Source organism: Leptodactylus fuscus, chromosome 3 (assembly GCF_031893055.1).
Source record: "Leptodactylus fuscus isolate aLepFus1 chromosome 3, aLepFus1.hap2, whole genome shotgun sequence".
NCBI lineage: Eukaryota > Metazoa > Chordata > Amphibia > Anura > Leptodactylidae > Leptodactylus > Leptodactylus fuscus.
Window position 1 is genome coordinate 73,389,538 of NC_134267.1, and position 16,311 is coordinate 73,405,848.

At 40.9% G+C, this 16,311-nt stretch overlaps 1 protein-coding gene across 3 annotated transcripts in view; it reads right to left on the minus strand.

The window, feature by feature from the left end:
* Positions 1-16,311, minus strand: part of CEP170 (centrosomal protein 170) — a 180,733-nt gene that overhangs the window by 71,111 nt on the left and 93,311 nt on the right. For all 3 annotated transcript variants that reach the window (XM_075267759.1, XM_075267758.1, XM_075267757.1), the window contains exons 7-8: positions 12,946-13,074; positions 2,526-2,999 (exon numbers count right to left, since the gene is read on the minus strand). In XM_075267759.1, coding sequence (XP_075123860.1) covers positions 2,526-2,999; positions 12,946-13,074 — 603 coding nt within the window. The remainder of the gene's footprint in view (positions 1-2,525; positions 3,000-12,945; positions 13,075-16,311) is intronic.

Here is a 16,311-nt window from a genome sequence, read left to right on the forward strand (position 1 = left end):
ACAAAGTCCTTGTAGAAGACATGTCCCTAAAGCCCTGTTCAACTAATCTGTAATATGAATAAAAGACTGATTTTCATAAAAATTAAGCTGCAATGCAGAATAAAAAAATATTTGAAAAGTGTAGTATCATTCATTTGATACTGATTTCCTATTGACAAATTCCCCTTAAAGGGGTTGTCCCATCACAAGGATCCTATCTATACTGCTTGTTAATGTGGTTGTAAGACTTTTCCTAAATACACAGCTTCAGCAAAACTGCTTTGTTTGTCCACTATCTTACTTTATTCAATTCTTTGTGGCCACAGCCCTGACTTAGCTGCTCATGAGTCAAGTGATGTACCTGCTGCTCTCAGGGGGGAGGGAGGAGGGGCTAAGTGCAGGGAGCGAGCCTGTGTATCTAGCTATTCCTGTGTCTACACCATGTGACCTAGCTTCCTGATAGCAGATAGGGAAGAGGAGCTGCTTTCATTTCTTCTGTTCTCCCAGTTATCAGGCTAGCTAATTCAATTGTGTTCATTATGGCAGAGACAGGCAGTCTCTGTATGTAACACAGAATGGAGTTGCTCCTGCCTGTACTTCATAGTCCAATATGGGTGGGCGGAGCTACATGCGGATTTGGGGGCGGAGTTAAACGGCAGGTTGCGTGTGAAACCCCGCCCACAAAATGATGCAAGAAACCAGGAAGAAAGAAGATTTTACAGCAGTAAAGACTGCTGAGTATGCGAACTGGGAATACCCCTTTAATGTTTGTTTCTGTCCATACTGTGTAGCTGGCTAACAGGTTTTCTAAACCACTGAATGTGGCTGCAGTAGTACTAGAAGACTGTGGAGCAGCTCATAAGAGAGGTAGTTCTGTTCTACAATCACCTACTGACACGGATTCAGAAATATATATATTTTTTTAACCACTTCAGTACCGGGCCAATTTGTGCTCCAGGACCAGACACATTTTAGGTTTATTTTGTATGTGCGGTTTTGAGGTCTGTAACATTTTTCTCGTATGTCTCAGTCAACTAATTTTTGCGTCTTTTTTCGGGGGCTTTATTTTTATGTTGTTTTTAATTTCAAATGTGTTTTAATTTTTTTTTATATCCGGGAAAATATAAACAAAATAGATTGAAATTTATTATTTATAAATTGAATTTATTATTTTTTTATTTAATAACACGAAGTGTCACTGAAAAACTTTAAAATATAGTTTTTCCTCTCCATTACGGTAATTTTTATTTTGTATGGTGTCGTGGGGGTGGGGCTATAACCTTTAATAACGGCGTTTTATTAGCGTATTATTTATTATTATTATTTTATTTACTTTTTTTTTTTCAGATTGTGTCCCCATAAGGTGATAAGAGACCTTTGGGGTCATCTGATCACTTTTTTTTGTACTGGAGGCTGATTTCTCCTATAACTGGGGCTGGTACATTTAGCCTCAGTTGCAGGAGGAATACAGCCTCCTGCACGCTGTATATACAGCTTACTGAGATGATCTGGGTCCTGTAGGACCTAGCAGCTCTTGCGGATCACGTGACCGCCGGGTCAGAGGGCGGCTGAATCATGGCAGCGTCCATAGCTTTGTATACAGCACTCATTGAGCGCTGTATACACAGCGATCAAGAAGGCAGGGGAGGTAAGAAATTTTCCCTGCCATCTCTGTGGGAGCTGTGGCTGAAGTTACAGCCGGCTCCCAGCTTCAGTAGCTGCACAATCTCCGTGCAGCTACTGTGTTCTGACTGGACGTACTGGTACGTCCTGTCAGAACAAGGCAACCACTTCCCGGACGTATAAAGTCTATGGGCGGTCCAGAAGTCGTTAATTTGGAAAACCTTCTAGAACCTTTTGTAAAAGAGAGTCTGTCAGCAGGAAAATCAGTATCAAACTAATGACAGTATTTTATCTTTGGTTCTACACTTTCCAAAGATGCCTTTCTCATTCTGCATTGCAGCTCCATTTCCACCAATTAGGGCGGGTTCACATCTGCGCCTGTGCACGCTTTAAGAAATCCTGCTGGGTTTCCATCTTCTGCCTCGAGAAACTGGACAGGGGACGGAAATCTGGCAGTCAGTTTTCAAACACATTCAAGTGAATGGATTTGAAAAGTGAGTGCTCGTAAGCGTTTTGTACCTGTACCCAGCGAAACCGTTTTTTTTAACCGGACACAAAGTCCTGCATGTCCGATTAAAAAAAATGGTTTCGCCGCAGACAGGTACAAAACACTCCAAGGCGCTCACTTTTCAAACCCATTCCCCTATCCAGTTTCTCGGAGCAAAAGATGGAAACACAGAAGGATTATTTAAAGCGTACACTGGCGCAGATGTGAACCCGCCCTTAGCTGTTTTCAGCAGCAGGACCTGGAACTAAGACAGGGAAAAGAATTGAAAGCAGAGTCCCATTTTCTCCGTAGATGACAGGTCAGTTTACTGCAGCTCCCAAACAAATCTAGATAATTAAAGTTAAGGAACAGAAAACTATACATGTTATTATAAACGAACCATCAAAAGTATAGGATTTTGTTGAAAATGTACTACCTTGTATCCTTTTTAAGTATACTGGTACATCACTTTTAACACTTTTTGCATCCTCTTCAGCTGCTTCTTTTAGCAAACGGGGTGGATTATTTTGTGCTAGCCAGTCAGCTACTTTACTTTCTGTTGCAATCAGTTCTGTATTTAACCCAGCAAGGTCCTTGTCTCCATAGGATAAAGGCTTCTTTATCTTTTGTCGATGATCTGTAAACTTTGTTACATGATCTTTAATTGTTACCTTTCCAGGAGAACTTTCATCAAACTCTATTGTAAAGGAAGCATGTCCTGCACCTGAGACCTGCTGGCTATGAGGGTCTTGTGTTGTAATTTCACAGACATTTCCTTCTCCATCAGATTTTTGTTGGAGTTCTTTATTAGGGATTTCAAAATAGCTTGGATCTCTGCCATAAAGTTTGAAAGCTTCTTCTTTTGTTGACATTACTTGCTCGTCTGCTTTTTTCCCACCTTTGCAGGAACCTAGAAAAAAACAAAAATATGAATTAATAATCAAATTTGATGAAAAAATGTATTTGTTTAACCCCCCCCCCCCCAGATGGTTTGTTTGATAATTAACAGTTAATCACCGACTCACAGAAGAACTGTTAACTGTCTTGTAGCTAGGGATTTCATTGCTCAAAGCCCACCAATTATGTGGGGGACCATGTCCCAATCTGAATAGCGCAGAAGTTTAACCAAGGTTCAATCAAAGGATATGGAAGTGAATAAAATAACCAGGTATCCGAGAAATGCATTTTCTAACAGAGAAAAATAAGTTTATTCCTATGAGTTTTCTTTTTCTGAACATTTTTTTTTTTTTAATTTCACTTGGATAAAACAGGATTAACACATTTCTATTTTTTTTTTTTTATTTATCAGTAAAACACTCATGTGATATAGTAGATACAATAGTGGCTGCCCATCTCAAGGTCTGCTTTCAAATCTAACTTCTTCAAGGGCATGTACAATTGATATCAAGGAAGAAAATTTAAAGAGAACCTTTTACCACATCCAACAAGTCCAGCCCTTTAATAGCTGCTGATTTTGACACAACTGGAAATTTTTCTTTAGCCCCCCACTGTTCCTGAATAATCAATGCAGTTACTTTTGGTGTACGATATGCTGCTTAGACTGTGCACTGTCAGAAGGGCGGTGTCAGGCAGGAGCAAAACAGGGGTTTGATTCTGAATTCTGACACTGACTGCCTTATTGGAGCTCTGAATCACACCCCCTACCTGAAACTCCCCTTCTGACATTAAAGGGGTATTCCCACGTCGCATACGCACCATTCTTCGCTGCAGTAAATTCTTCTGTCTTCCGGCTTTGTTGTGTCATTGGTGGGCGGGGTTACATATGCAAAGCCAGCGGCGAGAAGTCGTCGCTTCTATGTCGCTGGCCCTGCGTGTGCGCTGCCGATGCACTAAGCATCGGACGTACAGCCTTCACAATGTGATACAGACCTGGCATCCGCTGTAATAGAGAGGCGGATGCCGGGGAGTGTAGACGCCGGCACAGGTGAAGCCAGCAGCGGCAGGAGCGATGTTGCTATTCCGCTCCTCCGAACCTCCCTCCCCTCCGGAATATCAGCATCACTCCTGCTGCTGCTGGCTTAACCTGTGCCGGCGTCTACACTCCCCGGCATCCGCCTCTCTATTACAGCGGATGCCGGGTCTGTATTGGTGGCCCCTTCCCCCCCCCCCCCAAAGTGTAAACTACCCCCCTCCAGGCTCGCTCCCGTGCACTTAGCCCCTCCTCCCTCCCCCCTGAGAGCAGGCAGATACATCACAAACAAAGCAGTTTTGCTGAAGCAATGTATTTAGGAAAAGTCTTACATTCACATTAACAAGCAGTATAGATAGGATCCTTGTGATGGGACAACCCCTTTAAAGAGCTAAATAGCACATTAGGCACCAAAAATAAAAAACACTTGTTACTCAGGAACGGTGGGGTCTAGAGAGAAAATTCCAACTGCACTGGTATCAGTATAGCAGCACCCATTCATAGTTGCTAAGAACTGAAGTTGGTGGATCATATAAATCAGTCCATATAAAACTTTAAATAGCCATTTTATTGTGTGATTTTTTTGTTTGTTATATATTTGTGTACAGGAATGCATAGAGCGTCTTTTTGTCTGCAAGCCTTTTCTCATTTTGTTACTCGTGACATGTCACCTGTATTCTATGGGTCAGTACAATTTAGGGATACCAAATCTATATAGTTTATTTACATTTTAACCCCTTAAAAAATTCAAAACTTTGCAAAAAAAATAAATAAATAAATAAAACCAAACCAAAAATCTTATTCTGACACCTGTAACTTCTATATTTCTGTGTTCAGGCATACATAGGGAGTCTTTGTTTTGCTGGGCCAGATTTACATTTTAGTTATACCATTTTGGGAAAGGTCTATTACTTTAATCACTTTTATTCAAATTTTTATCAGAGGCAAAACAGAGAAAAGACGTAGGATCGTCTCTTTAGAAATTTTTTTCCGCTTTGGTGTTGACTGCATGGTAAATCTATTTTTATAAGTTAGTAGACCAGGCATTTTCAGAGACCGGGATACCTAATGTGTTTCACAATAATTTTTAACTTTTATATGTATTCTAGATAAGGGGGTGATTTGAACTTTTAATGTAACTATTTTACTACTTTTAACTATATATTATTTTTTTTAATTGCATTTATTAGACCCCTAGGGTTGTGAATCCCAGGGGGTCTAATCATTAAAAGAGGACCTTTCATCAGATTGGACACAGGCAGTTCTATATACTGCTGGAAAGCCGACAGTGCGATGAATTCAGCGCACTATCGGCTTTCCCGATCTGTGCCCCGGCTAAAGCGCTATCGGTCCCGGTACCGTAGCGCTTTACAGTCAGAAGGGCGTTTCTGACAGTCAGTCAGGAACGTCCTTCTCCACAGCAGCGCCTATCGCGCTGTACAGTGTGGGTGGGAAGGAACGCCCCCTCCCTCTGCTCACAGTGCTCATCTATAGACGAGTAGTATCAGGAGGGGAAGGGGGCGTTCCTCCCTGCTCACACTGCAGCGTGATCGGCGCTGCTGTGGAGAAGGACGTTCCAGACTGACTGTCAGAAATGCCCTTCTAACTGTAAATCGCTATTGAATATATGAATTCAGCGCACTGTTGACTTTCCAGCAGTATAAAGAACTGCCTTTGCCCAATCTGATGAAAGGTCCTCTTTAATGCAATGCATTACAAAATATTAGCATTTGTATCACAGGCTGCATAAAGCAGCGAGACCATTGAAAAATTCTCTCAGGAAAAATGCCCAGGAAACCCACTTGCCTCCAGCGTACCAACTGTTAAAAACTACTACTATCCCATATAGCACAACAGTAGCAATGCAATAGAGAAGACCAAAGGTGTAGCCATTTTCTTCCATAAAAATCTCCCAGCTAAAATTATTGACTCCCTCTCTGACCTTGATGCTCAACACTTCTTCATAGTGTGTGAAATCTATGGGATAATATATACCAGTGATGGCGAGCTTTTTAGAGACCCAGTACCCAAACTGCAACCCAACACCCATTAAATTATTGAAAAGAGCCAAAGCAGCAACTTAACCTAAGCATTCTGCAGATCCATTTGCTGAGAGTTACGGACCCACAAATTACAGTCGTGTGAATAGGGTTTTATCGAGCTTTCAATAATAGAAACAGCCTTTTACTGAAAGGTAATGGTCTCTGTATTTGGTACTTTTGAACAATTAATGTTCACTATTTATTGTACATTGCACAGGATCTGTTTAATAGTGACCATGCAATGTACTAATGTCACAGCCTGTATTAATATCACATCTGCTATAAAACAGATACTGTGTTATATAAATAGTGAACGGCCGCCACACAGTACAATTTGCCCCACAGTGTCTCCCAGACAGTATTATATGCTCCACTTTGGGCCCCTGAGCATTCCAAAGCGCACTGGAGAGGACAGGGGAGAGGCAGGAACAGGCAAGATAGGTTTAACATTTAGGGGGCTTTATCCCTCAGAGGGAGGCGCAAAACAACACCCTGAAAGCCTTCTCCACCATGAATTATGCCTAAAAAGGACCTTTCACCTCCTGGGGAACATGTGGTTTTATACACTGCAAGAAAGCAGACAATCGGCTTTCACGTTCTGTGCCCCTGGTGATGAACTATCGGTGCCGATACTGTAGCTCTTCACGGTCAGAAGGGTGTTTCTGACAGTCAGTCAGGAACGCTCTTCCTCACAGTACCGTCTATTGTGTCACCAGGGCCACGAGAACACCAAACCATACAAACAGGAAAACAATCAGGTACCTTTGGTTGTCACATACAACCCACACCTGGAGATGCTGAGAGGAATCCCACGCAAACTACATCCACTACTGCAAAAAGACAACCGTCTAAAATTCATATTTCCAGACCTCCCTCTTCTGTGCTATAGACAGCCATCAAATCTCAGGAATATGGTTATCAACAGCTCACTGTCACCTCCTACCACAAAAGGAACGTTTCCATGCAGACAGAAAAGGTGCAAAACCTGCCCTCACATACTGACCACCGACAAGATAACGATTCTAACAGGGAATATAAAATACCAGGTACCTTCACCACACCTAATGTAGTTTATTTAATAATATGCACCAAGTGTTCCACTGAAAATCTAACAGGAAATATAAAATACCAGGTACCGTCACCTGTAACACACCTAATGTAGTTTATTTAATAATATGCACAAAGTGTTCCACTGAAAATCTGTATGTTGGAGAGACGGGTCAGAAGCTTAGAATTCGGATTAACCCACACCGCCATACTATTAGAGAACAAAGAATGGACCTTCCCATGTCAAAACATTTCTGCAATGAAGATCATATCACCAATGACATGAAAATTTTGGTTTCAAGAGGACATTTCAAATCTGAGAAAGAGAGGAGGATTTATGAGTACAAGTTCATGACCCTGCTTCAAACTCTCCAGGAAGGGATGAATTTTGTCACATGGATTTATGGCACCCTACAGAAAACATCACTGATCAAAGCAGCCATAAAAAAACACTCATTGAGCTGATAAGAACTTGGGAACTGATTGTTTACTTGCTTGTACAAATTATTATTTTTTATTATTATTATTGTTTATTTATATAGCACCATTAATTCCATGGTGCTTTACATTTGAGGGTTTACATACAATACACAAAATATACAGGCAGATATAAAACTAACAGTGACTGACTGGCACAGTGGGGCAGAGGGCCCTGCCCGCGAGGGCTTACAATCTATGAGGGAAGAGGGATAGAGACAGAAGGTGAGGGGGACACTGTTCAGATGGCAGTGCGGTGATAGTGTTATTGGAGGTTGTAGCACAGCAGCAGCGCAGTTTAAGGTGGACTGGAGGGGGGCGAGGTTGTTTGGTGGGAGTGTACAGAGGAGGGTGTTGCAGTAGTCTAGGCAGATTAAGAGGGCCTGGACGAGCATCTTAGTGGTTTCAGGGGTGAGGAAGGAGCGCATTCGGTGGATGTTCTTGAGTTGGAGGCGGCAGAAAGTGTTGAGGGTTTGAATGTGTGACTTGAAGGATAGGTCGGAGTCCAGGGTTACCCCAAGGCTTCGGGCCCGTGGGACAGGGGTAATTGTGGTTCCATTAACTTTGATAGATGGGTCAGGTGGAGGGGCCATACGGGGTGGGGTCAAGATTATGAACTCTGTTTTCTCCATGTTGAGTTTGAGAAAGTGGGAGGAGAGGAAGGAGGCTACAGCTGCTAAACAATCTGGAACTCTGGCCAGCAGGGAGGTAATGTCTGATCCAGAGATGCATATTTGGGTGTCATCGGTTTAGCAATGGTATTGAAAACCATGAGATTCTATGAGTTGGCCCAGGCCAAGGGTGTAGATGGAGAACGGGGGGGGGGGGGGGGGGGTCGGGGGGTCCTAGGACGGAGCCTTGGGGGACACCTACAGAGAGAGGGTGTGGTGAGGAGGTGGTGTGCGAGTGGGAGACGCTGAATGTACGGTCGGTGAGGTAAAGGGCCAGGTCTGAGATACCAAGGGATGAGAGAATTTCTAACAGGAGAGAGTGGTCAACTGTGTCAAAGGAGGAGAGGTCAAGGAGGAGGAGGACAGAGTAATGGCACTTGGCTTTGGTGGTTAGAAGGCCATTAGTAACTTTTGTTAGGGCAGTTTCAGTGGAGTGACGGGATCTGAAGCCTGACTGTCAAAGAGCAGGTTGGACGAGAGATAGGAGGAGAGTTCTGAGTGGACGTGTTGCTCAAGTAGTTTTGAGGCATATGGGAGCAGTGAGATGGGACGATAGTTGACTGGAGAGGACGGGTCGAGGGACGATTTCTTAAGTATAGGTGTGACTGTGGCGTGTTTGAAGGCAGAGGGGAAGGATCCATTGGCTAGAGATAGGTTGAAGTGATGGGTTAGGGCCGAAGTAATGACTTCAGTGAGTTTGGGGATGGGATGTGACTGGATCGAGGATGATGAGCAGTGAGCAGTATGATGAGGGGGTTGTCGGGGGAGTAGGGTGAGACTGTCTCTCATGGTGTCAATTTTAGTTTTGAAGTAAGAGGCAAAGTCGTAAGCTGAGATAAGTGATGTCGGAGGGGGCGCAGGAGAACACAGGAGGGAGTTGAAGGTGGTGAATAGCTGTTTGGTATTGCGAGAGTGCAGATACGAGTGTGGTGAAGTAGAACTGCCTCTTTGTAACTGAGGAAGTCTTCCTGGGAGTGGCTTTTCTTCCAGAGGGGTTCTGCAACCCACGAGGCACATCTCAGTTTTGGTGTTGTAACATTTCATAACACCAAAAGGTAAGAGGCCAACCTACAGTGAATAATTTTTCACACTGCTATTAACCTAATAAACTATATTGGTGCTCGGTGTCTCTCTCCCCTTTTTGTTTTTACTGTATTCATGAAGGTCAGAGAAAAGTATCTCACAGGCAAATGATCCAAAAGAATCATGTTATATTGTCCTGAATAGGGATCTTGCCAGGGCAACCTTCTCACACTCTGCTACCAACAGCTATCAGAAAACGCCATTACCACGTCACTGGACCCCAGGGAGCAAGCTCCTACGATTGAGCCCACAAGGGACATCTAAACTTCTATCTGAATCCAGAATCTGGTTGAGCTCCCTAGGTGCCTTGTAAACAGTAGACTAATCCTTGTGTAATCCTTCATCATACCTGGCAAGCTCCCTGTTCAAGACAATGTGACATGTTTCTTTTGGATCACTTGCCTATGAGATACTTAGAATTATACTTATAATTCAGAAAGAACAAATACCCATTAGACGCAGACATTTGGGCATATTCATATCTCCACTAAGTTTCTGCACACAGAAAACACATGCAAATTTCAAGAGGTTAGCGTAACACTTTTATGAATACACAAACATAGATAAAAATATAGAAACTACTCAAGTGATTAGCATAACTCCACTCTGAGAATAGAGTAACACAGGTGCAATTAAAGTGAAGCGACGCGCACACCACTTGTGTGCATGTGCCAACTTTAACTTTTCCGTTTTCTAAGGGGCGGAAAAAGGAGCCTATTTTCATTTCCATCCAGCCCAAAGACACGCTGGATTTAAGACGCTGGCACAATTTTTATACATAGTACGAGTCAGCTAGTGATGTCTATGTTCATATCAGCTCCACGGAGCACTACTCTTGCTTCTCAGATCTCCTGCTGCATTATCTGTACAGTGAGGGTTGATCTTCCCACTGTTATGACATAACTCATCCTACTTGAACAGAAAGAGCAGTGCATTTAGGGCTTAAAGCTCATCCTCAGTGCATCAACTGCCTTGCTTGCAAGACTTCAAAGGTTTTTTTTTTTTATTTTTTCGTTTTTTCAAATCTACAAAAAAATGACATACATAAGAAAAAGTATGTAAAGCATACCTAAACTTTCAAATAAGTTTTGATTTTTCTGACAGCATAATTCAAAGATTGTGGCTCCTTTCCATGAAATCAGCCAGTGACATCTGTTCATATCAGCAAGCTACCACACCACAATAACGGAGGTAGGTCTCTAAAGTACTATTCATATAATACGTTATTAGCCCTTAATAGTCAACCAGAAATTATTATGGGATTGATATATCTAAGTTTACTACAAAGAAACAGCCTTATATCATATATATCAATTACCATAGATTATGGTCTACAGATAGAACCAATACTTATATAAAAAAAACCACAATGTTTTTAATGAAAGAATTATTATTTCTGATGCCGCTGTAACAACACTTATGTTTTATGTATGAGTATTTGTTTTATAGAGCATGAACTGAGGACTTTCAATATTTTGTAATGAACACACATATGCTTTAATGTTTTATTTTATTTATTTTGCTTATTTTGAACAAATTATTTTATATCACATATATTGTCATTAATTTTTGTTTATATAGATCTGATGAAGGTGTACGCTTTCCAAAGCATTTAACCCCTTAAGGACCAGGCCATTTTTTGGTTTCGCATTTTCGTTTTTCCCTCCTCACATTTCAAGAGCCATAACTTTTTCATTTTTCAGTTCACAGAGTCACATGATGGCTTATTGTTTGCGGGACAAATTGTACTTTGTAATGGCATCATTCAATATGCTGTGCAATGTACTGGGAAGCTGGAAAAAAATTCAGAATGAGGTGCAATTGGAGAAAAAATGCATTTGCGCCATTTTCTTATGGGTTTAATTTTTACAGCGTTCACTGTTTGGTACAAATGACATGTTACCTGTGTTCTACGTGTCAGTACGAACGCGGTGATACCAAATTTATATAGTATTTGAAATGTTTTGATACTTTTAAAAAAATGATAAACTTTGCAAAATAGAAAAAAAAATTTGTGTCATCATGTTCTAACACCTGTAACTTTTTCATATTTCCATGTATGGAGCTGGTTGTGGTGTCTTTTTATGCGGGACAAGATGACGTTTCTATTGATACCATTTGGGGAAAGATCTAATGGTTTGATCACTTTTTATTCAATTTTTTATAGGAGGCAAAGTGTTGAAAAAAACGCTTTTTGGCTGTTTTTATTTTTTTTGCCGCTACGCCGTTCGCAGTACGGGATAAATGTTTTAATATTCTAATAGTTCGGGCATTTTGGAGCGCGGGGATACCTAATATGTTTATGTTTAATGTTCTTTAATTACTTTTATAGCTAATCTAGGGAAAGGGGGGTGATTTGAACTTTTATATTTTTTTTATTTTTTTAATACTTTTAAAAACTTTTTTTTTTCTTCTGTTACATTTATGATCAGACCCCTTAGGTACCTTGAAACCTAGGGGGTCTGATCGCTCATACTATTCACTGCAATACTACAGTACTGCAGTGAATAGCAGAATCCCAGCACTTCTATTAGACGATGCCTCTAGCATCGTCTAATAGATCTCGGGCAGAGACAAGCCTGGAAGCCTTCAATAGGCTTCCGGCTGTCATAGCAACCGATCACCGCCCTCATGTGACGTTCAGGAGGGCGGCGATCGGGGAAACATGGCGGCGCCCATGCCGCCTGCGCTGTTTACACGCTGCGGTCGCGTTTGACCGCAGTGTGTAAAGGGTTAACAGCAGCGATCGGCTCGGGCACCGACCGCTGCTGTTATTGGCAGGTCCTGGCTGTATTATACAGCCGGCATCTGCCGTGTATGGAGCGAGCTCAGCGTGTGAGCTCGCTCTATACATCCCCATGCGACCCATGACGTACAGTTATGTCAAGGGTCGCTAAGGGGTTAAACCCCAAAATGCGTTATTTTCCTTATTACAAATCCAAATTGTACACATCTTTTGGCTTCTGTCCGAGTCTTCGAGGAGTGCGCCTCCTGGTTTTTGCAACTGGGACACTCACTTCCCACACAATCCACTTGTTTCTTTTATGTATGGAATCAAATGCTAATCTAGTGAGTGACAGAAGGATACTGTCTGTGGTAAGTCCCACGCTGGAGAATCACTCTCATCCCATGTATAAAACAGTGATAGCACTGGGCAGTACAGTCAGTGACTGACTGATGTACCTTAAGTGTGAGAAGGAGTGCCATTGGAAGTCTTTCCTCCCCGCTGCAGTTAGGCTGTACAACTAATACTGAGCTAAGTGGAAATCATTCCATATAGAGAGCTGAAAGATCCTTAAGTTTGTGATATCCTTTCTTCTGTTTTCTACCATTACCTTTTTATCTGTACCTACTGTCACTGTAATGCCTCTACCATGGAGCTTTTGTATTTTGTATTATTGTATTATCTATTATGCTGTAAGACACTGAATTTCCCCATGGTGGGACTATTAAAGAATTATCTTTTCTTCTCTTATTTTATCTTAATATATTGTTTAATTTTAAGTGATGCATTTTTGCATTGTGGGATGTCTCTAAAATTGATACAAAGTGCCTGTAAAATGCAATAAAAACATATTTAAAACAATTACAATATAATTATCATACCTGTAGTATCAGACTCTTCAATTTTGCTATCTTTTGTTAGGTTATTTGTACTTCCAACAGCATCTTCATCACCCCACCAAGAAGGCTGTCCATACAATGGAGTCCCACGAGGAAATGCAGAAAAATCCACTGAAAGAAATTGAACAAACCAATTGATTTATACAATGGTTCTTGAAACTTTTTGAACTTTTCTAAAAAAAATTTTTGGTTGGTGAATACACCAACCAAATTTTTTTTTTAGAAAAGTTACATACACTTACACATACACTTTGCTGATCTTTGTTCACAGGTTATTTCTCTTTGTATATGTTATTTCCCTACACACCTTAATTGGTTATCATGGTTGATTCATGTGTTGTATTTATATGTATTTTATGAATAATCATGTTGATGTTACCTTTTATTTATTTTTTGCTATTTGTATATTTTTGTAATATTTTAATAGTTTTATGCACTTGAGAAAGGGTTGCTTTTTGCCCAAAACACTCAAGCATTGTGCCTTCCAATAAAGTGTACATACAATCCTATACATATCTGATATCCTTGACCAGAGTGCACCACCCTAATTCCTTTTGGTATTCTGTCCTTATCTGTACTAGTGTCAGTCTTTTGATGCTCAGTGATTTTATTGTTGTTTCTGGTCAGTGTTTATTTGTATCAACACAGCCAAGTCTCTTCATGTGTCACTGTTTTTAGATTAATTAGTTAACTTAAATTAGTGCTAGTTATGAAGCTCTGCTTATATAAGTAGATAAAGCTTATGGGGGAAGCAATTCCAATGCAGGGGGGCATTTTCTTATGCAGCATCCATCTTAACCGAAGTGCAGATTAACCAAAGTGCACTTAAACAGGGCATGAAACAGGCAAACCTTGGGAGAACATAAGGCAAATTTGAACTCAAAAGCAACAAGAATAACCCCTTAACCCTATAGAGACACAGCTCAAAAGTGACTTGAGGACCCGGCCTCTTTTTTCAAAACTGACATGTGTCACTTTAAATGGCAATAACTTTGAGACGCTTTAACTTACACAAGTGATTCTGAGATTGTTTTTTCGTAACACATTGTACTTCATGTCAGTAGTAAATTTTAGTCGATATGTTTTGTCTTTAATTATGAAAAAATAGGAAATTTGGTGAAAATTTTGAAAAAAATGCAGTTTTCAAACTTTGAAATTGCAAGCCTTTCAAATAGAAATCCATACTACCCAAATTTTTTCATAAATATAATTAACCATATCTCTGATTTATGTAGCAATCAAATTTTAATCACCCTTTCATTTTTTTCAGATATTATAAGGCTTACAAGTCAAACAGTAATTTTCCAAATTTTCAAGAAAATTTCCAAAACACATTTTTCAAGGGACCAGTTCGGTTCTGAAGGGAACTTGAAAGGCCTCTCTAATAAAACCCCCGAAAGTCACCCCATTCTAAAAGCTACACTCCTGAAAGAATACAAAACAGCAGTTAGAAAGTTTCTTAACCCTTTCAGCATTTCACAGCAATTAAAACAAAATGGAGGTCAAATTTACATTTTTCAATTTCTGTCACTAATATATTCATTTAGCCCTAGAATTTACACATTTACTAAGGGTTAAAGGAGAAACTGCACCCCACATTTTGTTACACAATTTCTCCCGAACACGATAATACCCCATATGTGCTGGTACCCTAATGTACGGGCACACAGTCGCTGTCAGAGCGGATGGAGCGCTAATTGGATTTTGTAGGCCAGATTTTGCTAGAATACTTTTCAGGCGCCATGTCCCGTTTGCAGAGCCCCCAAGGTGCCAAAACAGTGGAAACCCCCAAAATGTCACCCCATTTTGGAAACTAGACCCCTCAAGGAATTTATCAAAGGGTATAGTGAGCCCTTTGACCCTACAGGTGTTTCACAGATTTTTTTACCGTTGAGATGTGAAAATGAAAAATTACTCTTTTTATAATAAAATGTCACTATAGCCCCAAATTTTTCATCTTCACAAGGGGTTAAAGGAAAAATTGCTCCCCAAATTTTGTTACACAGTTTCTCCCGAACACGACAATACCACATATGTTCTGTTACCCTAATGTACGGGCACACGGTCGCTCTCAGAGCGGATGGAGCACTAATTGGATTTTGTAGGCCAGATGTTGCTACAATACTTTTCAGGCACCATGTCCTGTTTGCAGAGCCCCCAAGGTGCCAAAACAGTGGAAACCCCCAAAATGTCACCCCATTTTGGAAACTAGACCCCTCAAGGAATTTATCAAGGGGTATAGTGAGCCCTTTGACCCTACAGGAGTGTAACAGAATTGGCCCAACAAAAGGAAAAGTGACATTTTTTGCTATAAAATGTTGCTTTAACCTCAAATTTTGCATTTCCACAAGGGGTTAAAAGAGAAAATGCACCCCAAAAATTGTCAAGCATTTTCTCCCAACTACAGAAATGCCCCATATGTGGATGTAAAGTGATGTATGGGCACACTGTAGGGTCCAGAGCTGAAGGATCTCTATTGGGATTTTGGAGGGCAAATTTAGCTGAAATCTGTTTCAGGCACCATGTTGCATTTGGAGAGCCCCTGAAGTGCTAGAACAGTGGAAACCCCCCCAAAATGACCCCATTTTGAAAACTAGACCCCTCAATGAATTTATAAAGGGGTTTAGTGAGCACTTGGACCCTACAGGTGTTTCACAGATTTTTTTTACCATTGAGATGTGAAAATTAAAAATTACTTTTTTTCCAATAAATCGTCCATTTAGCGCCATATTTTTAATTTTTGCAAGTAGTTAGAGAATTAAAAGCCCCCCCAGATTGTTACACAATTTCTCCTGAACATGGCAATACCCCATATGTGGCCATAATCTGCTGTATGGGTAAATGGTGGGGCTCAGAATGGAAAGATGGCTATTTGGCTTTTGAGGGCAGTTTTCAGGTGCCATGTCGTATTTGCTGAGCCCCTAAAGTACCAATACAATGGAAACCCCTCAAAAGTTACCCCATTTTAGAAACTACACCCGTCAAGGAATGAATCAAGGGGTATTATCATTTTGAGCCTAAAAAATGCTTCCCAAAAATTAATGTACAAAATGAAAATTTTAATTTTTAAAGAAATATGTCATTTCGGTGCCCAATACGTTGCACCCACTTTGTATTGTCAGAGACCTGCACTCCTAAAACTATTAAGTGGGCGATCCCGAGGGGCAAAAAATTATATATGTGGGTGTAAACTGCTGCTTGGGCATACAGCAGGGCTCAGAAGGGAAGGAGCACTGAGCTTTTTAGCTTTTGGGGTACAGATTTAGAGGGACTTTCTGGGTGCCATGTTGTTTTTGCAGAGCCCTGGAGATGCCAATGAACTGGAATTCCCCAAGAAGTGACCCCATT